The 21,835-nt window shown below is 38.2% G+C and overlaps 2 protein-coding genes across 39 annotated transcripts in view; both read right to left on the minus strand.

Moving 5' to 3' along the window:
* The window catches only part of LOC132774269 (protocadherin gamma-A4-like), a 393,640-nt gene that overhangs the window by 118,625 nt on the left and 253,180 nt on the right, over positions 1 to 21,835 (minus strand). Inside the window, exon 1 of one of the 38 annotated variants that reach the window (XM_060774232.2) lies at positions 8,547 to 10,907. The exons of the other annotated variants lie outside the window; for them this stretch is intronic. Coding sequence (XP_060630215.2) covers positions 8,547 to 10,847 — 2,301 coding nt within the window. The 5' untranslated portion in view covers positions 10,848 to 10,907. Of the gene's footprint in view, positions 1 to 8,546; positions 10,908 to 21,835 lie in introns of those variants that run through there. 38 annotated transcript variants of the gene reach the window in all.
* On the minus strand, positions 17,159 to 20,105 carry LOC132774275 (protocadherin gamma-B1-like). The gene has a single exon (XM_060774253.2). The coding sequence runs from the start codon at positions 20,039 to 20,041 to the stop codon at positions 17,726 to 17,728; it is 2,316 nt and encodes a 771-aa protein (XP_060630236.2). The 5' UTR covers positions 20,042 to 20,105; the 3' UTR covers positions 17,159 to 17,725.

Consider the following 21,835-nt stretch of genomic DNA (forward strand, 5'->3'; position numbering starts at 1 on the left):
TAATTACAGAAAGTTTGCCTATGTTATCAGTTAGAAGCTCAATACATATCATACATGTTTCTACCTGACTTCGAATTACACCATGCAGATCCCATTTTTTGTGGGGTTTGGGTACTTATGCTGGAACTTATTATAACTTGTAGATATGCAATTGTCATCAAAAGCTGCAACCTTCTATCTCTTTCTCTATTTTTTTTAAATCAATATAATGTAATATGTTACATGATGCCACCATTATGCAACACCATTTTACTCTTATTCCAAACCACACTAGCAGAGACTATTTACATTATGAGGAAACAAGGAGTCTAATACATCTTGTTGGGTGGGGGGAGGGGTATCCCACTGCAACAGCCCTCTCGCTAATACTTGTTACTGCGAAGGTCAATTTCAACTTATGGAAACCCCATGAATGAGATCTAGAAGTCACCCTATCAACAACCCTACTCAGTGTATTGTCGAAGGCTTTCATGGCTGGAATCACTAGGTTCTTGTGGGTTTTTTCGGGCTATAGGACCATGTTCTAGAGGCATTTTCTCCTGACGTTTCGCCTGCATCTATGGCAAGCATCCTCAGAGGTAGTGAGGTCTGTTGGAATTAGGACAATGGGTTTATATATCTGTGGAATGGCTGGGGTGGGGCAAACCCTACTCAGTTCTTGCTTTCTTGAAACTATTCATCTAGACCAGGCATGGGCAAACTTTGGCCCTCCATATGTTTTGGACTTCAGCTCCCACAATTCCTAACAGCCTGTAAGCTGGGTGGGATTTCTGGGGGTTGACGTTTAAAACACTGGAGGGATGAAGTTTGCCCATGCCTGATCTAGACTGTGGTCATTTATCCAATTGCCTTCTACATTACCAGTGATTTTTGCCTTTTCTAGTGAACTATGCCTTCTCATGATATGGTCAAAGACTTAGTTTAGACATCTGGGCTTCTATGGGGAATTCGGGCTTGATTTGTTTTAGGACTCTTTTATTTGTCGTTTTAGCAATCCAGAGTATCAACAGAACTTTTCTTCCACATCTATTTTCAAATGAATCATTCTCTTCCAATCAGCTTTCATCACTGCCCAACTTTCACAAATACAACAGTGTAGACAATTATATCTTGAGTGTTCTGTGATACAAGTTGACACACAAGAACCGTGTCTAGTTCCTTCATAGCTGCCCTTCCAGGTCTCTAACCTTCTTCTAATTTCTTGATTGCAGTCTCCAGTCTGTTTAAGGCAGTGGTCCTTTTTCATATCACGTCTTCTATCTGGAGGTCTCAGTGATTTTTGTTTCCTACTTGTTCTCAACCTGTGGGTCCCCAGATGTTTTGGCCTACAACTCCCAGAAATTCCAGTTAGTTTACCAGCTGTTAGGATTTCTGGGAGTTGAAGGCCAAAACATCTGGGGACCCACAGGTTGAGAACCCCTGGTTTAGGAACTGAACCAAGATTTGAAAAATATTGAACGATTTCAAAATTGTCATTGCTTATTTCAAAGTCATATAGATCATCCGTGGTCATTATTTTCTTAATATTCTTTGATTTCTTTAATAAGTCTTCCAATTTGTTGCAATTTTCTGGTAGTAGTATGGCGATTGTCTGAATATCTTCCTTCATCCAGTATTCACACCGCCTTCCTCTGAGTGCAATCCTGTTTTATATATATGCTGAGCATACAAGTAGAAAGGGTGATAAGATGTAGCTTTTCTTCATCCCCTTGTCAATCAGAAACCACTCTTTATCTCTATATACTATCCTCTTCTCCTGAATTTACAGGCTTTACAAATGTTGTGGCACAACATTTCTTTGGAGTGAACTATAATTTTTTCATCATCTACACAATCAAAAGCTTTTCTATAATTAATAAAGCACAGGCTGATTTTCTTGTGAAATTCTTTAGTATGCTCCATTATCCAATGTATGTTTGCAGTATGATCCAGAGTGCCTCTTCTGTTCCTGAATCCCAGCTTGAACATCTGCATGGCAAAAATCTTGCTGCAAAATTCAGAGCATCACTTTGCTTTCATGGTAAATTACTGGCATACCATTTGTTCCTAATAATTTATTTCTGATCCTATTTCTGTCACTGTTTCACCTGTCATCCTGATTAGTACCACTTGAAATTCAAATGAATATGAACCATAAAAGCGATTTCTACAATCAAGCTGGCTCATATGGGCAAGGGGAGTTGACTCAGTCATTTTACCCCAGGGCATGCCATGCAGGGATTTAAAGTTGAATTTGAACCTAGTAAGTTAACAGACAATGAATGACATTGACAAAAGATCTATGTAACATGTTCCTATGAGTGCATATCATCAAACATCCATTTAATTGGGTTTAAGTCCCAGAAATACCAGCCACTTTACCGGCTGTTGGGATTTCTAGAAGTTGAAGGCTAAAACATCTGGGGACTCACGGGTTGAGAACCACTGGTTGAAGTGTTGATTTTTCATACTGTTCAGGTTTACTTCCATTTTAAAGTTTGCATATTTTTTAGGTTTTAATTGTATTGTATTGGTTTTACTGTAAGCTGATTTGTGTATCTTTTTTTAAGAGAAAAAGTGGGATATAAATAATCATCATTGTGGTGTTGTGTGGTTTTCGGGCTGCATGGCCATTTTCTAGCAGCATTTTCTCTTGAAGTTTCATCTGCATTGTGTCTGGCATCTACAGAAGTCATTTCTTTATTTAATTAATCCTGGGGAGCTAGTGGAAACCCCATCTTCTGGATGGAGTCCCACACCAACCATTACACAACATCGTGTGACTTCCATCAGAGGATCTTCCCCCAACCGGGGTGAGAGTGTCGCCATAGGCTTTCCCCACATCACAGGAGGCTTCAGTGGACCCAGAACAGGTCCTCTCCAAGAGGACAATGCTTCTCCCATGTGATGGGGAAAGCACCACTGAGAGGGAGCTGTGTGGGCCACTGCCCCTCTCCTTTTGCTGCAATGCCAGGGGAAACAAGACGCTTCACCTGGCATTTGCAATGAGATCCTTAATGTTGATCATTTAACTTAATTCTGGAAACTTATTATAATGAGCTTATTTGAACTTATTTTCCATTTAAATCAACAGAATTCCTTCTATTCACAAACATCTTTTAAACAGATGTCAGTGGGATATATCCAATCTTACATTCATATGCTCATAAGGAAATATCTAAGTTTGGGAAATACCATATGAATAATGGAACTATGGAGTACGAAGGGATCTTTAGAGTCATACAGCCCAATACACAACCAAACAAAGACATGTACAATAAAAGATCCCTGAGATGAACATCCAGTTACTAAAAACCATGCCAAAGATTATAACCATGCACAGAAATATTTATTAAAAATTTCAGGCAATCATCATACTTTCACTCTTTAACGCTAACACAAAAATAACAAGCATAATGTTCAGCCCAACAATCTGATGGGTATGCAGTAATGCAAAATTTTAGTCCACTCTGAAATATGAGTCCAGACATACATTTTCCACAACTGGTCATTTTTTATTAGCCATAGGGGTGTGCAGAGTGTTCATATATGTGCTGGATTAGAGAAGCGATTGACATACTACTTCCTTGCCAATGTATGGATGGGACAAACTAGCGAGAATTGGTACACTGCACTTCTATTTATTTACTCTCTTAATATATTTCAGAATAGAATAAAATCAACAATTATTGGTATTCTTATGTAGAAAATGTATGGTATGCATGAAAGACAAATATGAATGTGGAAATTATATATGATTAGTTTTTAACACAGGTAATGAAACCAACATTCCAAACTTTGGACTTTATGTTACACACCAGAACTCAAATTTGATAGTGATAGCTCACCTTTATATTGGATGATTCTCTGACACTGTTATCAGCATCTTCAATGATATGAAAAAGATCATTAACTTCATAGGTTGGTTGATTTGTGAAACTACTGGAATAATTTGCCTTGGAAATATTAAACTGGCTCTTCCCGCATCCTCTGGTCACAGAAACTTTAACCCAATATAACTGGAAAAATGCTTGAATTCCACAGATCACCACAAATGGAGAGAGGGGAAATCTACTGAAGTTAACACATACACCCTGATCCAAACAGATGTGAATTTCTCCACCTGTGCAGCCTGATGTCTAATAACACCTTGGGGGAAGGTCAAGAACAAGTAGGAAACAAAAACCACTGAGACCTCCAGATAGAAGGTGTGATATGAAAGAGGATTTACAAGATCCTTCAGGGAAAATATGGAGCCAGCCTCAGGTTGTTCTCCATTAAATAAGTACTATAAACTTAATGCGGGGAGTGGGAAAAAGTTGCCATTTCTTTATCTAACATTTCAAGAAAAACAATAGATGTGGAGAGTGGAAGGCTCCCATGGTCTGTGATAGTGACAACAATGTTGTAGACTGCCACCTGCTTTCTATTGAAGATTCTTGTCATTATATTATAATAATTGCCATAAGATTTGATCAGAGGAGATTGCTGGGGACTAAATATGTGATTTCAGGGCCATTATCATTTACATTCGTAATAATTATAATTCACCTGTCCAGCAGACCTCCACTGTCATAGACCTGGATCTCAATTTGATGTAATTGGAAGTCCCAACAGACGAATTTTCCAACAAGAGCGATCTCTCATCTAGGTGGAATATTTGGGAATCCTTTGGGGTAATTTTTGAAATGAATGTTTCATGTCGTTATTAGTGCCTTCATCAAGATCTCTTGTGATTAATATGAGTATAGTTGAACCTGTAGGCATATCTTCCCTGACATTTATTTTATAGAGAGGCTAGATAGAAACAGGTGCATTGTTTTGGCATCCACCACAAACTGAAGAGTTACAGTTTCTATCCTAATAGGATTTCCACCATCATATGCTGTAAGAACAAGAGTGTAAAAGGTTTCTTCCTCATGATCCAGAGGCTTGAATTCAGGAGATTTTCTACCTTCAACAGTTCTTACTGAACGGACAGAAAGATGGTTATTGATGCTGAGTTTGTATCCATCTACAGAATTGTTTCCTAAGGCAGGATCCGGAGCTGCTAATAGAAGAAATTTTGACCCTAATGCTGTGTTTTCTGTTATATTTATCATTAGTTTTTCAGATTGGAAAGTAGGATCATGGTAATTAATATCAATTACTTTCACTTCAATGCTATACACTTTGATTGCATCAACATTCAAGGCACACTTCTCTGATTGATCATAGATTTTTTTCTCTATTCATCTTCTATTGTGCAAATGCCCAATCTTAAAATTAAAAACAAAACAAGGAATCCTACCTGGGGAAACATTGCGAATCCCATGGCCTTAGTGCTCCTTTGCATCCATTTCCAGATCTTTTACAATGTTCCCTACCATAAAGTCTTTCTCCATTTCTTCAGGGATGGAGTAATGAATCATCTTGGATTGAAATATATTAGCAAGTAGACAGGGGAGAAAGACAACCTCCTTCTTGCTGTCTTGGAGGTATTTTGCTGTTACCAATACTACCCTGCTAAGAAGCTACTACAAAGACCTCTCTCTCATATATATGAGCGAATGCTGCTCTGAAACAACCAAAATAAACAATATACTTAGTTAACTGGCACCCATAGGGATTGGTAGATGCCAGATAAACATAGGTTCTGGATGCTTGACAGTTACTGTATTAAAAATAGGCATAATTAATACAACCATAATATATTATGCCATAAACTATGTATTGACTTGATATTAACTTTGAAATATAGTAATTAAAAGCAAATAAAGACAAATAAAGATGAACTTAATATAACACAGTTTTGCATTATATTAAAATAGATTTGGTAGAGAAAAGGAGAGGCATAAATATATACAAATGCATAAATCTAAAGAAATTACCTATATCTGACCTAGAGTGCTTAGTGTCACTGAGATTATTTACTTTAAAATCCGCCACCTTCCTCGTTCTTTACAAACATTCTGTTGATGACTGTTTTGATACTGCTGAAAGACTATAATAGTTTTCCCAAAGCATTAAGAAACATTTTTATACAATGATACAGATAGTCACAGTACATATTCCACTCTGAATATTTAAATATCCATTATATTCCTTATAAGAAACATGACTGCAGAATTATAGGGAATTTCAAATCCACGTTAGAGAACCTACTGGGACTTTGGACCTCAGTGTTAAAGGGTCTGAGGACATGTACTATCAATCTATGATCACAAGGAGCCACTGCCAGTCATGATGTCTCTACGTTATATCATATGAATTAATAAAGATGAAATAAAGCACAGTTGTATTCCAAATATTTTCCCACTGAAAAGTGTAAAGGAAGTGAATTCCTGTCTTATAATGGAAGGAAATAAATACCTTGATAGTCTTTGAGTACAGTCAGAAAGTCTGCACACAATTAAACCACATGCATATTAATGCTTCTCATTTGTAGCATCAAACAGAGGAATGCTGGATCTGGAATTTGCCCTTCAATATGCATATTTGCTAGAGGGTGTACAAAACGGTAGAAATTGTTCTGTTTTGTTTCAAATTTCAGGTCCCCCCTTTTCTGTTCTTGGAAAGGTTCTTCCCGAAATGGTAACTGAACTTTGGATCCCAAATTACGAATCTGAATGGCCTCCCTCTTAACCTCCTGAAATCTTCCCGAAAACAGAAGGGGGAGGGCACTCAAAATTCAAAACGAAAACAAAATGAAAACAGAGCATGTCGCACATCCCTAACTGGTCTTCTAACATGCCAAAAAGACTGTTGGGAAAGCTTTTATATAAGTTTAATTGAGGCAGAAAAATAAATACAATTATTATAAGGAGTATTATTTAACGGTAGATACTATTTTGATAGAACTGCATGTGTTGAAAGTAAATCCATTACAGTTATTTCACATTATGGACTAAAATTTTAAAAATTATATCATAAGAAATTGAAGAAAAAAACTGCTGTTCTAAGAAATCAAGTACCAGTCGTAACCATCACAAGAAATTCAAAGATGGTGTTATTGTCTATTGCAACAACAACAAAATATTGCACAAGTGTTTGGATTAGGACTAGGTACAATCCTGTTGACAGAAATGCCTTTGTGTCAGACAGGAGCCCTCTTCTACTGGCTCAGATCTGACCAGCAGGAGAGCCCAAAAGGGTAGGAAAGGGACAAGATAGAAGAAGAGCCATATTATGTCAGATCTGAATACAGAGAGATAGCCGGGGGATACATCCATAGTGCTGGCACAAATTTATGGTGCAATGAAGTTTGGTACAAGTAATTTTGAACTCTCATAGACAGATGATGTTTGAGTTCAGAACAGTTTCAACAGGCTCAGTATTGCTTCATCACATCTTTGACCATATTTGCCAGTTAGAATTGCAGTTTTAAATTTACATTCCTACATACTTTTACTAAAGAGAAAGTGCCTGTGAATTGCAAAGTTCCTAAATCAATGAATCAGGGTTTATACTGAACAGTGAGCCAGAAAAGAGAATATGAGAGCTGGACTTTTACCCATTTTATAAGCAACATAAAAATAAAACACATAATTAAAGAAGGTTTTCGAGACTGTCAGGGGCTGCTGTGATTTTATAGTCTTTTAATTATTTTAATACTGTTTTCATACTTGTATAATTGTATATTTTAAGTCGTATTACAATGCTTTTAGTTGTGAGTTGCTTTGAGTCTCCATATCGAGAGAAAAAGCAGGATACAAATAAACATAATAAATATAATAATAATAATAGCTCTCCTTTATAATTGTGATTGGGTTACCCTACCTAGCATAAGGGTTAGGGTTAGGGTAAGGTGATATTGTGTCTGTGGTTTTTTTTGACATTTTTGACATTTTTGTAGTCTTAGCTGTAAGGCTGACAGTACACAGTGGAAGTACTGAAAGACTACTAGAAAAAATGTTTGTAAAACACCTGTCTGAACGTATCTCCTCCTATGAACCATCTAGAAGCTTAAAATCACCTGTAGGGCCCTGCTCTCGATCCCGCCTGCATCACAAGCACGATTGGTGGGGACGAGGGACAGGGCCTTCTCAGTGGCAGCCCCCAGGCTATGGAACTCCCTCCCCAGGGATATTAGATTGTTCCCCTCCCTCCTGACTTTCCGAAAGAAGGTGAAAACGTGGCTCTTTCAGCAAGCTTTTGAGAATACAGAGGAATAGATAACATGAAACTACGAATGATGAACTTGGAATGGCTAGACAACGTTAGTGGAAATTGATTTTAACAGGATAACACTGGAGACTACATGTTTTATTGGTTTTTATACAGTATATGTTTTTATATTGTTATGTTGATTGTTTTTAATCGCTCTCTTTATGAATGTATGGCCTTGAATTATGCCAACCTGTAACCCGCCTTGAGTTGCAGTATGGCTTAGAAAGGTGGGCTATAAATATTGTAAATAAATAAATAAATAATATGATTAGACTGTGAAAAGAGAGTTCTAGCTATTACTAAATGAAACCAAATCTTTTGCAAACTGAAACCGCTTCAGTAATATTGACTAAACTTCCATTGTCAACAAGACAAAATGACTGTTTGAAACACTAGAAATTATTGATAACAACTCTTACCTTTTCACTATTATCCTCTACTGAATTTAAGGGGCTTGCACCACTGTCTGTGACAGGCACACCAGATATCTCATGACTAAGAAGATTGTTGGTAATTGGAAATTTGGGTGCCAGAAAAGTGAATTCATTCCTCTGGGACTCCGAGGAGAGGCAAAGCTGGTAGGAATAAGGCAAAGTCCCATCTTCAAAATTAGGGGGAAAGATGGCACCCGCCTTGGAAAAGGGAACAGGGTCTAAGCACTGCAGAAATTGAGGATTCCCTGAATGTCGGACTTTCATAGTAATGGCCAAAATCACTGTCAAGAGGAATAAGAAAGAGATCACAGCTAACGCTACCACCAGGTAGAACTGGAGATCATCTTGAGTCTCTGAGTCCTTTGCCTGGTTTTTCATTTCTGGAATGGCTTCCTGGAAGTTCTCTGCAAACACCAGGTTCAGGGTGACGGTGGCTGAGAGAGGAGGCTGCCCATTATCCTTCACAACCACTGCCAGCCTCTGTTTCATAGCATCTTTCTCCAGTAAGGCTCTGGCTGTCCTGATCTCCCCAGTATGAGATCCAATGGTGAAGAGGGCTGGCTCCGTTGCTTGGACCAGATGGTAGGAGAGCCAGGCATTGTGTCCAGAATCAGCATCTACTGCCACTACTTTAGTGACTAGATAATCTTCCTCAGCAGAACGAGGCACCATCTCAAACAAGGTGGATCCCTTGGCCTCTGGAGAAGGTGATAGGATCCGAGGAGTGTTATCGTTTCGGTCCAGAATAAACACTCTGAGTGTAGCATTGCTGCTGAGAGAAGGAGACCCTCCATCTTGGGCCTTCACCTGGAGCTGGAACTCTCTAAATTCTTCATAATCAAAGGATCGTTGGGCATAGATTATGCCAGTTTCAGAATTAATGGAGATATAGGAGGAGATGGGGAGCTCTTGTATGTTGCTGTAGAAAATGGAATATGTGATCCGTGCATTCAGGCCTACATCTGGATCTGAAGCTTTAATAGTAAAAATGGAGGCACCAGATGGGTTGTTTTCTGTCACATAGATGCTATAGAAAGATTTTTCAAAAGCAGGGGCATTATCATTCGTATCAGAGATCTGTACAGAGACGATTTTGTGTGTGGAAAGAGGAGGGGTCCCTTTGTCAGTAGCTGTGATTGTAATGTTATATGCAGGAGCCCTTTCTCTGTCCAGTGAACTATCTGTAAGCAGTTTGTAGTAATTACTAGATGTCAGAAGAATTTTAAAGGGTAAATCATCTTGTAAATAGCAAAGCACATTCCCATTTTCCCCAGAATCCTTGTCATTGACATTGATTAGAGCAATCAAGGTTCCGGGCAGAGAGTCTTCTGAGACTGGGCTGAACAAAGAAACAAGTGTCACCTGTGGGGCATTGTCATTTTCATCAAGAACCTTGATTTCAATGTTGCAGTGCGTCTCTAATCCACCACCATCTCTTGCTGCTACCAGTACTGTATACTCTTCAGTTTCTTCGAAGTCCAATGGATTAGTTAGAGTGATTGTCCCATTCACTGGATTCAAGTAGAATTTTGAATGGATACTTTCTGCTATGTTGCTGAAATGATATCTGATTTGAGCATTGATACCCTCATCTTTATCAGATGCTGTTACCTGGAGCACAAGGGACCCAACAGGAACATTTTCCCGCAATTTGATCTTATAGACCTCTTGGGTAAAAATGGGTGCATTGTCATTGGCATCAGTGATGTTAATCCATACTTGGGCAGTCCCAGATTTTCTAGGTTCACCCCCATCCAGAGCTGTAAGGATTAAATGAATAGTTTGCTCACTTTCCCGATCAATCATTTTCAGGAGCACCAGTTCTGCATATTTATTTCCATCTTTTCTCTCTCTGATTTCCAAAGCAAAGTTCTGACTGGAGCTAAGTTGGTAATTCTGAAGAGAGTTTGTTCCAATGTCAGGATCCTCAGCCTTCCCAAGGAGAAATCGAGCTCCAGGCAATGTGGTTTCCAAGATTTCCAATCTGATATTTTCATTTAAAAAGTATGGTGCATTATCATTAATATCTTGGATTGTTATCGCTATATGAAAAACATTAAAAGGATTTTCAACCACAACTTCAAAATCCAGAAGACAATGTGGAGTTTTGCCACATATTACTTCTCGATCTATCCTTTCTTTTAGATAGAGGTTCCCATTTTCTGCACTGATACTGAAATACTGCATTTTAGCCATAGAGACAGCATGCATGTTATGTTTTGCTAGTTCTCTGGCATTGAGTTGCAAATCCTTAGCAAGATTCCCCACAATGGAACCCTTTGCCATCTCCTCGGGGATGGAGTAATTAACTTGCTCTGAAGTAGCCCAAAAGGAGAAAGACAATAGAAAGAGAAGCAGTACTTGCCTTTTGATAGTCCTCTCATTGTGCCTGCTATTCATCCGGTTCCCTGAAAATTATACTCCTTAGGTTTTCTTTAGGTTTTTAGTGACAGATCAATGTTTCATGCAGATGAAAAAAATGCCAATGATGAGGAATAAAGTGTGCTTCCCCTTAAGATGTGCAATCTGATATAGTTTTCCAGTTGTCTGCAAACAGCTCTCTCTGTGCTCTTTTTTCTGTTGCTTGTGCAGTACTAGTAAAGCTATGGCATTTAAGGAGCCATCAGTGCAACTCTAGCCTCTTTCAGCTTTCATGTTGGTCAATAGCGGCACTTTGAGGCTCAGACAGAGAACTGCAAGAAAAACCATCTTTTTCTGCTTAGAGCAGAAAGTCAACCTGAGTATGAAGCAATGTGTTTTCACAGTATATAGGAGTAACTCAGTATAGTATTATTTGAGAAAAGGGTTGGGTTTTTTTTTGGGGGGGGGGGGATACATCCATATTTATATCTTTTATTATAAACACTTTTATTATAAACACTGTACAATTACTTTATATTAAGATCCTGACTGTCACCAAGCAAATTTTCCTCTGTGTCTGAAGCTGAATTGTGTCTTCATATTTTCAATAATGTGTGGCATTTAATTTCTGATTTGCCCAGAATCATACAGAAACTCAGAAACATAAGAAAACGATGATGGATTAGATCAAGTATGCACTTGTCAAGCCAAGAAGATGTTTCTAGAAAAGTCTCAAGTATGGCATGGAGAATATGGTCCATATATGAAGTGTGAATGTCATCAATTATGCATTTGGTGAGGAAGTACTTTTTCCTGTTTATTGTGAATCTACTGCCACACATTTTCACTTTGATATTATGAGAAAGGCGGGGAAGAATTCTTCATGCACTAAGATTTGTTTTACGTGCGACCATAGTCTAAAAATAGTCAGCGTAGTTTCACATATGACCCCTCTCCCTGTAAAGAAGCCAAAAATCAGTCTTGGGACTCTCATCCTGGGCTTTTGATAAAGCTGGCAGTAAAGCAAATGGAGTGAAATATTTTCTACTTCTTTCATGCCACAAATGCAGAGCCTTAAATTTCTCAGAATGTTTTTATATTTGCCATCCAAAACAGACACTGGTAAAGTTTGGAAACATTATGAAAATATCATTTTCATCCACCCATCTCATCACCTTCTGGAGAAGGAAGGAATTGTAAATCTTAGAATTAGTCTACTATCCAATTGACTAATTCATTACAATTCTGTGAGTTTATCTTCTTTTTATAAATTGGGAAAAGTATGATCCACTTCCATCACTCAGAAAAAAATGCCTGGCAAATATATGTGAAAAAATAGTTTTGCCAGCAGAGGAGCTCACCATTCAGAATTGTTCATGAAGACCTCCTATGGAAAAATATCCTCACCAGGTGCTTTGTCTGTCACCAGAACACATATACATTAGCTCATTTCATGTTCTAAGGTTGAGGTCCATTCTAGTAACCCTATTAACCAAGCTGAAATGTTTAGAAAGCTCTGGACTACAGGATTGTACTATGGAATAATATTATCTGCAGTAAAAGAAAGCAAGGTTCTGTCCATCAGTTTATTCATTGGTTACTACATCACATAAACAAAGATACGTACATTTTCCCCTATTTTAGTCAGTATGCTTGGGATGGTCTGATCTGAAATCCAAGTTTTATGGCATAGCCAAAATTCATAAGGATACTATAGATGTGTTTTCATGTAAATATCTCTTCCTAAATATATATATGAAAACTAACGACTCCAAGTAGCGTTAAAGAAGAGATGACTATTTAAAAACCAAATTAGCAAATACATGCATATATACACACATATATATAGTACGAGGGTGGAATCAAAAGAAATGCTTCCTTCGTAATTCCTCAACAGATGGCAGTACTGATATTCGGCAGATACTGGCTTGGTCAGTAGACTCTTCTTTACAGTTCCATTTTGGTGAGAAGCCTTAGCACTGAATGGTTGTGTTGTTAAAGTGTGAAGTATGGAACCCTGCACAGATGGTTGGTCAATGCAACTTCAGCAATGTGCAGTCATTGAATTCTTGACAGTGGAAGATGTCACCCCAAAGGAGATGAATCAGATAATGCAAGATGTTTATGGTGATTGTGTTGATGTGAGTACTGTGCATCATTGAACAAGTAAGTTTAAAGAGGTTGAGGTGACTCCTTCTGCTGTCAAGAATTCAATGACTGCATGTTGCTTAAGTCGCATTGACCGACCGTCTGTGCAGGGTTCCATACTTTGCACTTTAATAACACAACCATTCAATGCTAAGGCTTTCTGCCAAAATGGAATTGTAGAGGAGAGTCTACTGAACAAGCCAGTACCTGCCGCATACCAGTATTGCCATCTGTTGAGTTACGAAGGCGGAGGCATTACTTTTCATTCAACCCTCATATAATCAAAATGATTTTTAAAAAATACAAATGATATTAAATAATGCTTCTGTTTTGCTTTACTTTCAATCAGAAATGATACACACACTCGCACATATCTCACTCCAAACTAGACTGGCGCCCTCCCTCATGACATTCTGCAAGAGACTAAAGACGTGGTTGTTTGAGAAGGCGTTTGAGTAAGTGCTGCAACAATTGGCAATGACGATTGGAACGGAACATGGATAACGAGATTTGGATTGTGATTCAATGATGAGACGTTGCGAATGATTTAGTATAACTGTATTATTGATAGTGTCGTTGTTTACTGTTGATGTGATATTGCTTATGTTGTAAATTGTACCTGGTTTTATATGTTGTACACCGCCGTGAGTCGCCCTAGGGCTGAGAACGGCGGTCTACAAGTGCAGTAAATAAACAAATAAACAAATAAATAAATATGTCAAAGAGAAATGTGCTATCCAGAGCATCATGGTGAAATGTTGTTATTTCCTTTACTAAAAATCAAATTATTCCCCACCATTTTTGCCATGAAACTAAAAAATATACAGCCTCATTTCTGACATAAAAATACCCACATCCCCATTTCTGACAATGGCTGAAAATGTAACTATAGTTGCCAATATGTGGCATGCCATAACTATGTGCGCACAGAAAAAAAAAGAGTTAAGTATTTAAAAATCTTTTGACTGTGTAGGTAAATTTTTATTATGGTCCAGAGACCCTTATTACACTGTAGCATACAAGCATACAAGTTATATGGAGGATAGCCTTCTGGACTCCAATGGTCACTCGCCCAAGCTTGGAACCAGAAGAATTCCCTTACTGTTTTATGCAGATGATGCTGCCATCATCTCACACTCCAAGGAGGGTCTAAAAATCTTGAGAATCCTGGGTTGCAGCACAGTTTCTTCAGATTATGGCTATATCCATCCAACTCCAGCAAATGTACATAGGTTGCATTGTATTCAACTGTTCTCTCCACATGTAATTTAAGAAACTCTGATTCTGGATCAAGCTTTTGCCTTGGATAAATGCAAGAGAGAGAAGATGACTGAGGCTGGCAAATTAAAGGAAAGGGGACCACAGGAGCAGTGTTTTATGTTCTCTATTTATCTCATAGCTTGCATTGCTTCTCCTGACCAGCAGTCCACGAGATATACAGATAAAGAATGTCTAATGAAGCTCTACCAAGGTACTTGCCAAACTAGTTTCTGAGATTCCTCAAGATGCTGTTACAGATAAACTGGCAGAAAAACAATATATAGTGAATGCATAGATGTGACCAAATAATTCCATTATATTAAATGATGGATGTATTAATTTAATCCTTCACTAAGGATACAATATGTCCTTGGTATCGGATGTTTGATTCCAGAACCCTCTGTGGATATAAAAATCCATGAATGCTGAAATTATATTATATATAATGATATAGTAAATTAGTATCCATTATGAAAAATGAAGAACAACTGAAATGAGAGCAAGAAAGAGTCTAATGAACTGTGAATTCATAAGAAGTCTACAGCAGAGTATTCCAACACATCATATTGCACTCAATGTGTGCCTTTTGGATTTCCCCCAGATATTTTCAAAACATGGTTGGTTAAATCCCTGGATGCAGATTCCGTGGAGAGGAGGTCATGAAAAATACATACACTATGGTTTGTGTAAATACTGGTTATGTGGGATATTTAACATACTGGAAGAGTCAAACGCCACTAGTCAAGAAGCATAATTAGCCATTCACATATACAAGTAAGAATAAAACACAGATGGGAATCATGATTTGACAAAAACTATACAAATCTGCCAAACAGACATACACATAGGAACAATAGCACAGCACACTTTGTGAAGATTTTTCCTCACAGCTTTCTGTGTGTGTATTTCTGTAATCAAGTGAAGCCTTAATCTGGTCTAGACATGACTAGCCAAAGATGTAAAGTTAGTATCCACGAAGAAATGGAGAAAAACCCAAGATGTCATGTGGTGGCCTCATGTAAGCCGCACCGAGTCCTTTGGGGAGATAGTAGCGGGATACAAATAAAGTTTTATTATTGTATTATTATTAAGAACTGAAGATTTCTAAAGGAATAGAACAATAATATCTACTTGGACCGATACAATTTTTTTCCTCAAAACTATTTAGGAAGGCTTTGTCCTTATAATTCATTATATATCATAAATATAGGACATTGAGTGTGAGAAAAATTTAAAATATAACAAAAGCTCCTGTCACAGCCTACCAAGTTAAAAGTTTAATATGATGTATCCTTTCATAGATTACAATCTACTGAGGGGAGATGACTACAGGGAGCACACCACTCCCCTGTTAAAGCAGCTTCACTGACTGCCTATGAGTTTCTGTGCCCAATTCAAAGTGCAGGTGATTACCTGTAAAGCTCCTTATGGTTTGAGTACAGACTATTGTGTGACTATGAACCTTAAAGTCCTCCAGGGAGGCCCTTCTGACAGTCCCACCACTCACACAAACACGGTTGGTGGGGACGAGTTGGTAGGGACAAGGAAAAGGGCCTTCTCGGTGGTGGCTTCCCGGCTCTGGAATGCCCCCTAAAGAAATTAGACAGGCTTCCTCCATAGTTTTCTTTAGGAAAGAATTAAAAACATGGAAGTGGAAGCAGGTGTTCAAAAATTACTGCTATGTCAATATCAACCACTATGTATTTATATAACAGATAAAGGAGTCAAGATGCCTCATATCCATTATCTTGTCATTCTTCCACCTATACTCTTAAAAATTTCAGTAGTGCTAGAACTGTTGATTAAGGTCATGGAACCAACCTGGCTAAGTAAAATCCCAGCCGAGAGTCAGAACACCCTACTACTGCTACACAGTGGTGCTACCAGACAACATCCCTGAGATGCTATCAGCTCAAAGAAACCAGTACCATTGTGACTGTGATGGAGGCAGAAAGAGGAGGCTGCCCATTATCCTTCACTAACACCACAAAGCTTTGCTTGAGGGTATCTTCCTCCAGTACGAACCTGATAATCTTGATCATTCCAATGTGGAGTACCAAAGTGAAGTATCCTGGCTTTGTGGCCTTGGCCAGCTGGTAAGAGAGCCAAGCATTCTGGGTAGAATCCATATCCAGTTTGTTTAGAAGAGGTTATTTTACCTCCATATATTTCGTATTATTGAAACATACTACACATATAATGTGTCTAGTTTCCTTCTTATTTTCCTAACAGCATGTTTTCCACCAGCACAGTTTTCTCCAATAGCACATTTAAAAAATGATACTATCCCTGCCACTATCCTCTGAATTGTAAGCTATGTCCACAGCATCTGGAATACCCGTGAACACTGCAAGACTTCAGATTAGTTTTGGCAAAGGGATATATACACTTGATGATTTGTTACTAAAAATACACCTAAGAAAGATTAATTATTGTTGTTATGGGCCCAATAAACATAGGGGCATACATCTAAGCAAGTATGTTTTGTAAACCGCTCTGAACACAACATTTTTTTTGTATGTCAATACTAAAAGAGCAAATCAGTAGATATTGTGATATGTACACTCCAATTTAAACATTTCACTAGTATTGTTTATATTGCTATTCTGTGATATAGTTTTTTGATCGCTTATACTCTGTCTTGCTAAGTGTAAAAATAATTGCAGATCCAATACCTAGCCAAGTATTCAGTTCACAGGAGCCAACATATAAATAGAAGGTCAGTTGCTGTCCTCACCTTTTTGCCTTGTTTTTTATGTTCTATTTTGTCATGTTCTATTTTGAAATGGTCATATGACTGATCAAATAAATAAATATTATCACACAGGAGCCAACGAAATGGATATGGGACAGGTAACAATGTTTATTAGATAATCTATGTATTTAAAGGTAGACAGGCAGGAAAACTCTAAATATGTGAAATAGATGCTAAGCAGAGTAGATTTAACCACAATCTTAGAATAAGGGCATATGAATACACTGGAAAAACAACTTCACTGCTGGTCAAATGCTACTGTGGCCTGAATTTTGGCCCAGAATGCCAGTATTTATTAACATGTTGGAAGAAACAAAACTCATTATTTATACTTTTTTAACCTTAGCCGTGGGGTGGTGGTGTCAAAAATAATTCTCTCCCCCTCTCTTTTCATGGCCATCTAATTTAAGTTTTAATTTTGGAAATACTACAGAGAATATGAACAAATGACAAATGACTATAGGATAGATAATTACAATAATGGGTTTAGTATTCCAAACTATAGTTATTTAATTATATCTGACAGTACAAAAGAAAGAGGAAAAGCAGATAGCAAGTGAAAAGTCACAAATGCAATTGTACCTACATTACAAAAGGTTGCTAATGGTAAAGAACTATGTACTCTACTATACATATAATCTCAAGAGCCGAGCCTTACCTCTTCAGTGTTTTCCGTCTCAGATTTAAATTCGCTTCCATTATTGCCTACACAATGTGTAACAGATATATCTTTATAAAGAAAATTGTTGGCAATTGGAACTTTGGGTGCCATGAAGGTAAACTCATTCCTCTGCGACTCTGAGGAGAGGCACAGCTGGTAGGAATAAGGCAAAGTCCCATCTTCAAAATTAGGGGGAAAGATGGCCCCTGCCTTCGAATGAGGAACAGGGCCAAAGCACTGCAGGAATTGGGGATTCCCTGATTTCCGGACTTTCATCATAATCGCCAAAATCACTGTCAAGAGGAATAAGAAGGAGATCACGGCTAAAGCCAGCACCAAGTAGAATTGGAGATCATCTTGAGTTTCGGAGTCCCTTGCCTGGTTTTTCATTTCTGGAAGGGCCTCTTGGAAGTTCTCTGCAAACACCAGGTTCAGGGTGACGGAGGCTGAGAGAGGAGGCTGCCCATTGTCCTTCACCATAACCACCAGCCTCTGTTTCACAGCATCTTTCTCCACAAAGGCCCTGGATGTCCTGATCTCCCCAGTATGAGATCCAATGGTGAAAAGAGCTGGCTCCGTAGCCTGGACCAGATGATAGGAGAGCCAGGCATTGTGTCCCGAATCAGCATCTACCGCAACCACTTTGGTGATTAGATAATCTTCCTCAGCAGAACGAGGCACCATCTCAAATAAGACAGAACCCTTGGCTTCTGGAGAAGGATATAAGATACGAGGAGTGTTATCATTTTGGTCCAAAATAAACACCCTGATTGTGGCATTACTGCTGAGAGGGGGAGACCCTCCATCTTCGGCCTTCACCTGAAGCTGGAACTCTCTGAATTCTTCATAGTCAAAGGATCGCTGGGCATAGATGGTGCCAGTCTCAGAGTTAATGGAGATATAGGAAGAAATGGGAAGGTTCTGGATGTTGCTGTTGAGGATAGAGTATGTGATCCGTGCATTTGAGCCCACATCTGGATCAAAGGCTTTAATAGTAAAAATGGAAGTACCAGATGGGTTGTTTTCTGTCACATAGATGCTGTAGGAAGATTTTTCGAAAGTAGGGGCATTGTCGTTGATATCAGAGATTTGCAGTGTAATCATTTTGTAAGAGGAAAGAGGAGGGGTTCCTTTGTCAGTAGCTATGATTGTAATATTATACACAGGAGCTGTTTCTCTGTCCAAAGGATGATCTGCCAGAAGCTTGTAGTAGTTATTAGATGAAGGACGAATCTTGAAAGGCAAATCATTTCCCAAATAGCAAGTCACTTTTCCATTGTCATCCTGATCTTTGTCATTGATCTTGATTAGCGCAATTAAGATATCAGACTCAGAGTTCTCAGGAACTGGGCTAAACAAAGACACCAAGGTTACCTCTGGTGGGTTGTCATTCTCATCAACAATCTGAATTTCTACTTTACAGTGTGTAGCCAATCCTCCTCCATCTTTTGCTGCCACTGTCATGATATATTCTTTGGCTTCTTCAAAATCCAGTGTATCCGTAAGTGTGATTTTGCCATTAGAAGGATCCACCTTAAATTTCCTTTGCTGTTGGTGCATGTTGGTGAAGTGATAACTGATTTGGGCATTTGTGCCTTCGTCATTATCAGATGCTACAACCTGGAGTACAAGTGTCCCCACAGGTACATTTTCCCTCAAACTGACCTTGTAAACTTCTTGACTGAAAGTGGGTGGGTTGTCATTGGCATCAGTGACATTAATCCATATCTGTACAGTTCCGGTTTTTCTGGGTTCACCTCCATCTATGGCTTCAAGAATTAAGTGAATGGTCTGTTCACTTTCCCGATCTAATGATTTCTGTAGCACTAAATCTGCAAACACATTTCCATCCTGACTCTCTTTCACTTCCAGGGTAAAATAGGCATTTGAGCTGAGCTGGTACCTCTGAAGAGAATTCACCCCCATGTCAGGATCTTCAGCTTTACCAAGGAGAAATCGGGTGCCTGGTAATGCAGATTCAATTATCTCCAAGTTGATATTGTCACTGAGGAACCGGGGTGCATTATCATTAATGTCCTGGACTGCAACTGTTATATGGAAAATGTCCGGAGGATTTTCAGTAACCACCTCAAAATTCACAAAACAAAGTGAATTTTTGCCACATATTTCTTCCCGGTCTATCCTATCATTTATATAGAGGTTTCCATTCTCTGTGCTGATAACAAAATATTTAATTTCATCCACTGAGGCAGCATGTAAATTATATTTTGCTAGTTCTTTGACGTTTAGGCCCAAATCCTTGGCAAGATTCCCCAAGAGGGAGCCCTTGGGCATTTCCTCAGAGACAGAATAATGAATCTGTTCTGAAGCACCCCAGCAATTGAATGAAAATAGGAAGAAAAGCAATACTTGCCTTGTAAGTGCCTTGATAGTCTTTCTGTGCTTTATCTCCATATGGTTTTTTGAGAAATCCTTTCCCCTACCTTTTTTCAGGAAATCAAAATAAATTTTCTTCTTGTGGTAGGCAAATCTTTGTGGAAGAACAAGCTCTTTTTAATTTTTGCAAGGCAAATGTGTTTTCTTTTTTCTTAGCAGCAATGCCGGTCTCTCCGTTTCTTCTATCTATACAGCACTGATGAAGCAACCTCATTGTAGAAAGCACCAATGCATTTCCATCCTGAACTGAAAACAAGATTGGCCAACATCGCCACTGTGAGGCCCAGAAAAAGAAGTGCAGGGATTTTTTCTTTTTGCTGAATTTCAAACAAAACACAGTGTTGATGTAAATTAAATATAATTTGAGGACTACGCCTGGAGATGAGTTATTTCTTTACTACTTGGGTTTCAGTAAAGTATTTGGCAAACTTTATTTATGGTTTTGTATGACTTTGAATGCAACATTAAAGTGTAATATGTAACAAACTTGATATTGCTTTCTCTACTATCTTATTGCCACAAAGTACCTTTAGAAGCAATCACAATCTGAACATTCTCATTTCATTTTCAGTTCTCTACTGTTTGATTGATTAGATAGTGAAATATTGTTAGTTATATATGTGATAATCATTTTGTTTTTTTAAAAGGAATCTATGTATTTATTTTTATTTAACATATTTCTGTATTATTGCCAAGCTCACAAGGGGTCTTGAGACAATGAACAAATGAAAACCATTTAAAACATTTAAAAATACATTGAAGTTTTCTTTTAAAATTCCTAAAAGCTGGCTAAAAGTTCTGAAACATTGGAAATTCCCAATGTTAAGACCTGCGTCTAACAGCAACCAGACACAGAGCCTTTACAGCAGTGGCACCATCGCTCTGGACTTGCGGGACTTATCAGCTTTCCGCAGGGTATGTAAGACATATCTGTTTCGACAGGCCTTTGATCTTTGATATTGCTGTTTTTAAATTGTTTTAAATTGTTTTTTAAATTGTGTTAGATTTTAGCCTGTTCTTGTAAGGCGCTCCAAGCCCCAGGGGAGTGGCGGCATATACATTGGAATAATAAATAAATAAATAAATAAACAGTTAAAACTTTCAAACACCAAATGCATTCGCTTGGCTGGCTTCCAGAAGTTTAAAAGAGATGAAACCACTCTAATGTTCTTGAATAGGGAGTTCCACAGTCAAAGCACTGCTACAGAGAAAGCCATGTTACATATGACCACCCACTTAACTTCACAAGGGGCTGGGACATGCAAAAGTACCTCCTCTGAAGATTTCAAATTTTTGGCAGGTAGAAGCTGATCTTTCAGAATTTTTACCCCCATGTCATTTAGAGCTTTGCAGGTCTACATCAGCACCTTGAACTGAGCAATTTAATTCTTGCAAGACTGATATTATATGGTTTCTAAAATGCACATGTGACACCAGTCTGGCTGCTACATTTTACACCAGCTTTAGCTTCTGAACACTGTTCAAGTGCAGCATTAACATTTTCCCAAACTCTGATTGCTGATGAGTTGTTCCTACAATAAAATAATTTCTTTACATTATGTGCCAGGTCTTTGGTGATATCCAAGAATGATTGGAGTGACATGTAAGCAAGAAATACAAATCTTTCATCAAAACTTGAAATCCTAATCCAAATGATCTCTCTCCAGTATGATTTTGCTTGAATTTCGATGC

Source organism: Anolis sagrei, chromosome 4, assembly GCF_037176765.1.
Source record: "Anolis sagrei isolate rAnoSag1 chromosome 4, rAnoSag1.mat, whole genome shotgun sequence".
Lineage (NCBI taxonomy): Eukaryota > Metazoa > Chordata > Lepidosauria > Squamata > Dactyloidae > Anolis > Anolis sagrei.

Bases quoted from the DNA above. Each gene is read 5' to 3' on its own strand.
- LOC132774275 (XM_060774253.2), bottom strand. From the start codon at position 20,041: ATGCCCAAGGGCTCCCTCTTGGGGAATCTTGCCAAGGATTTGGGCCTA.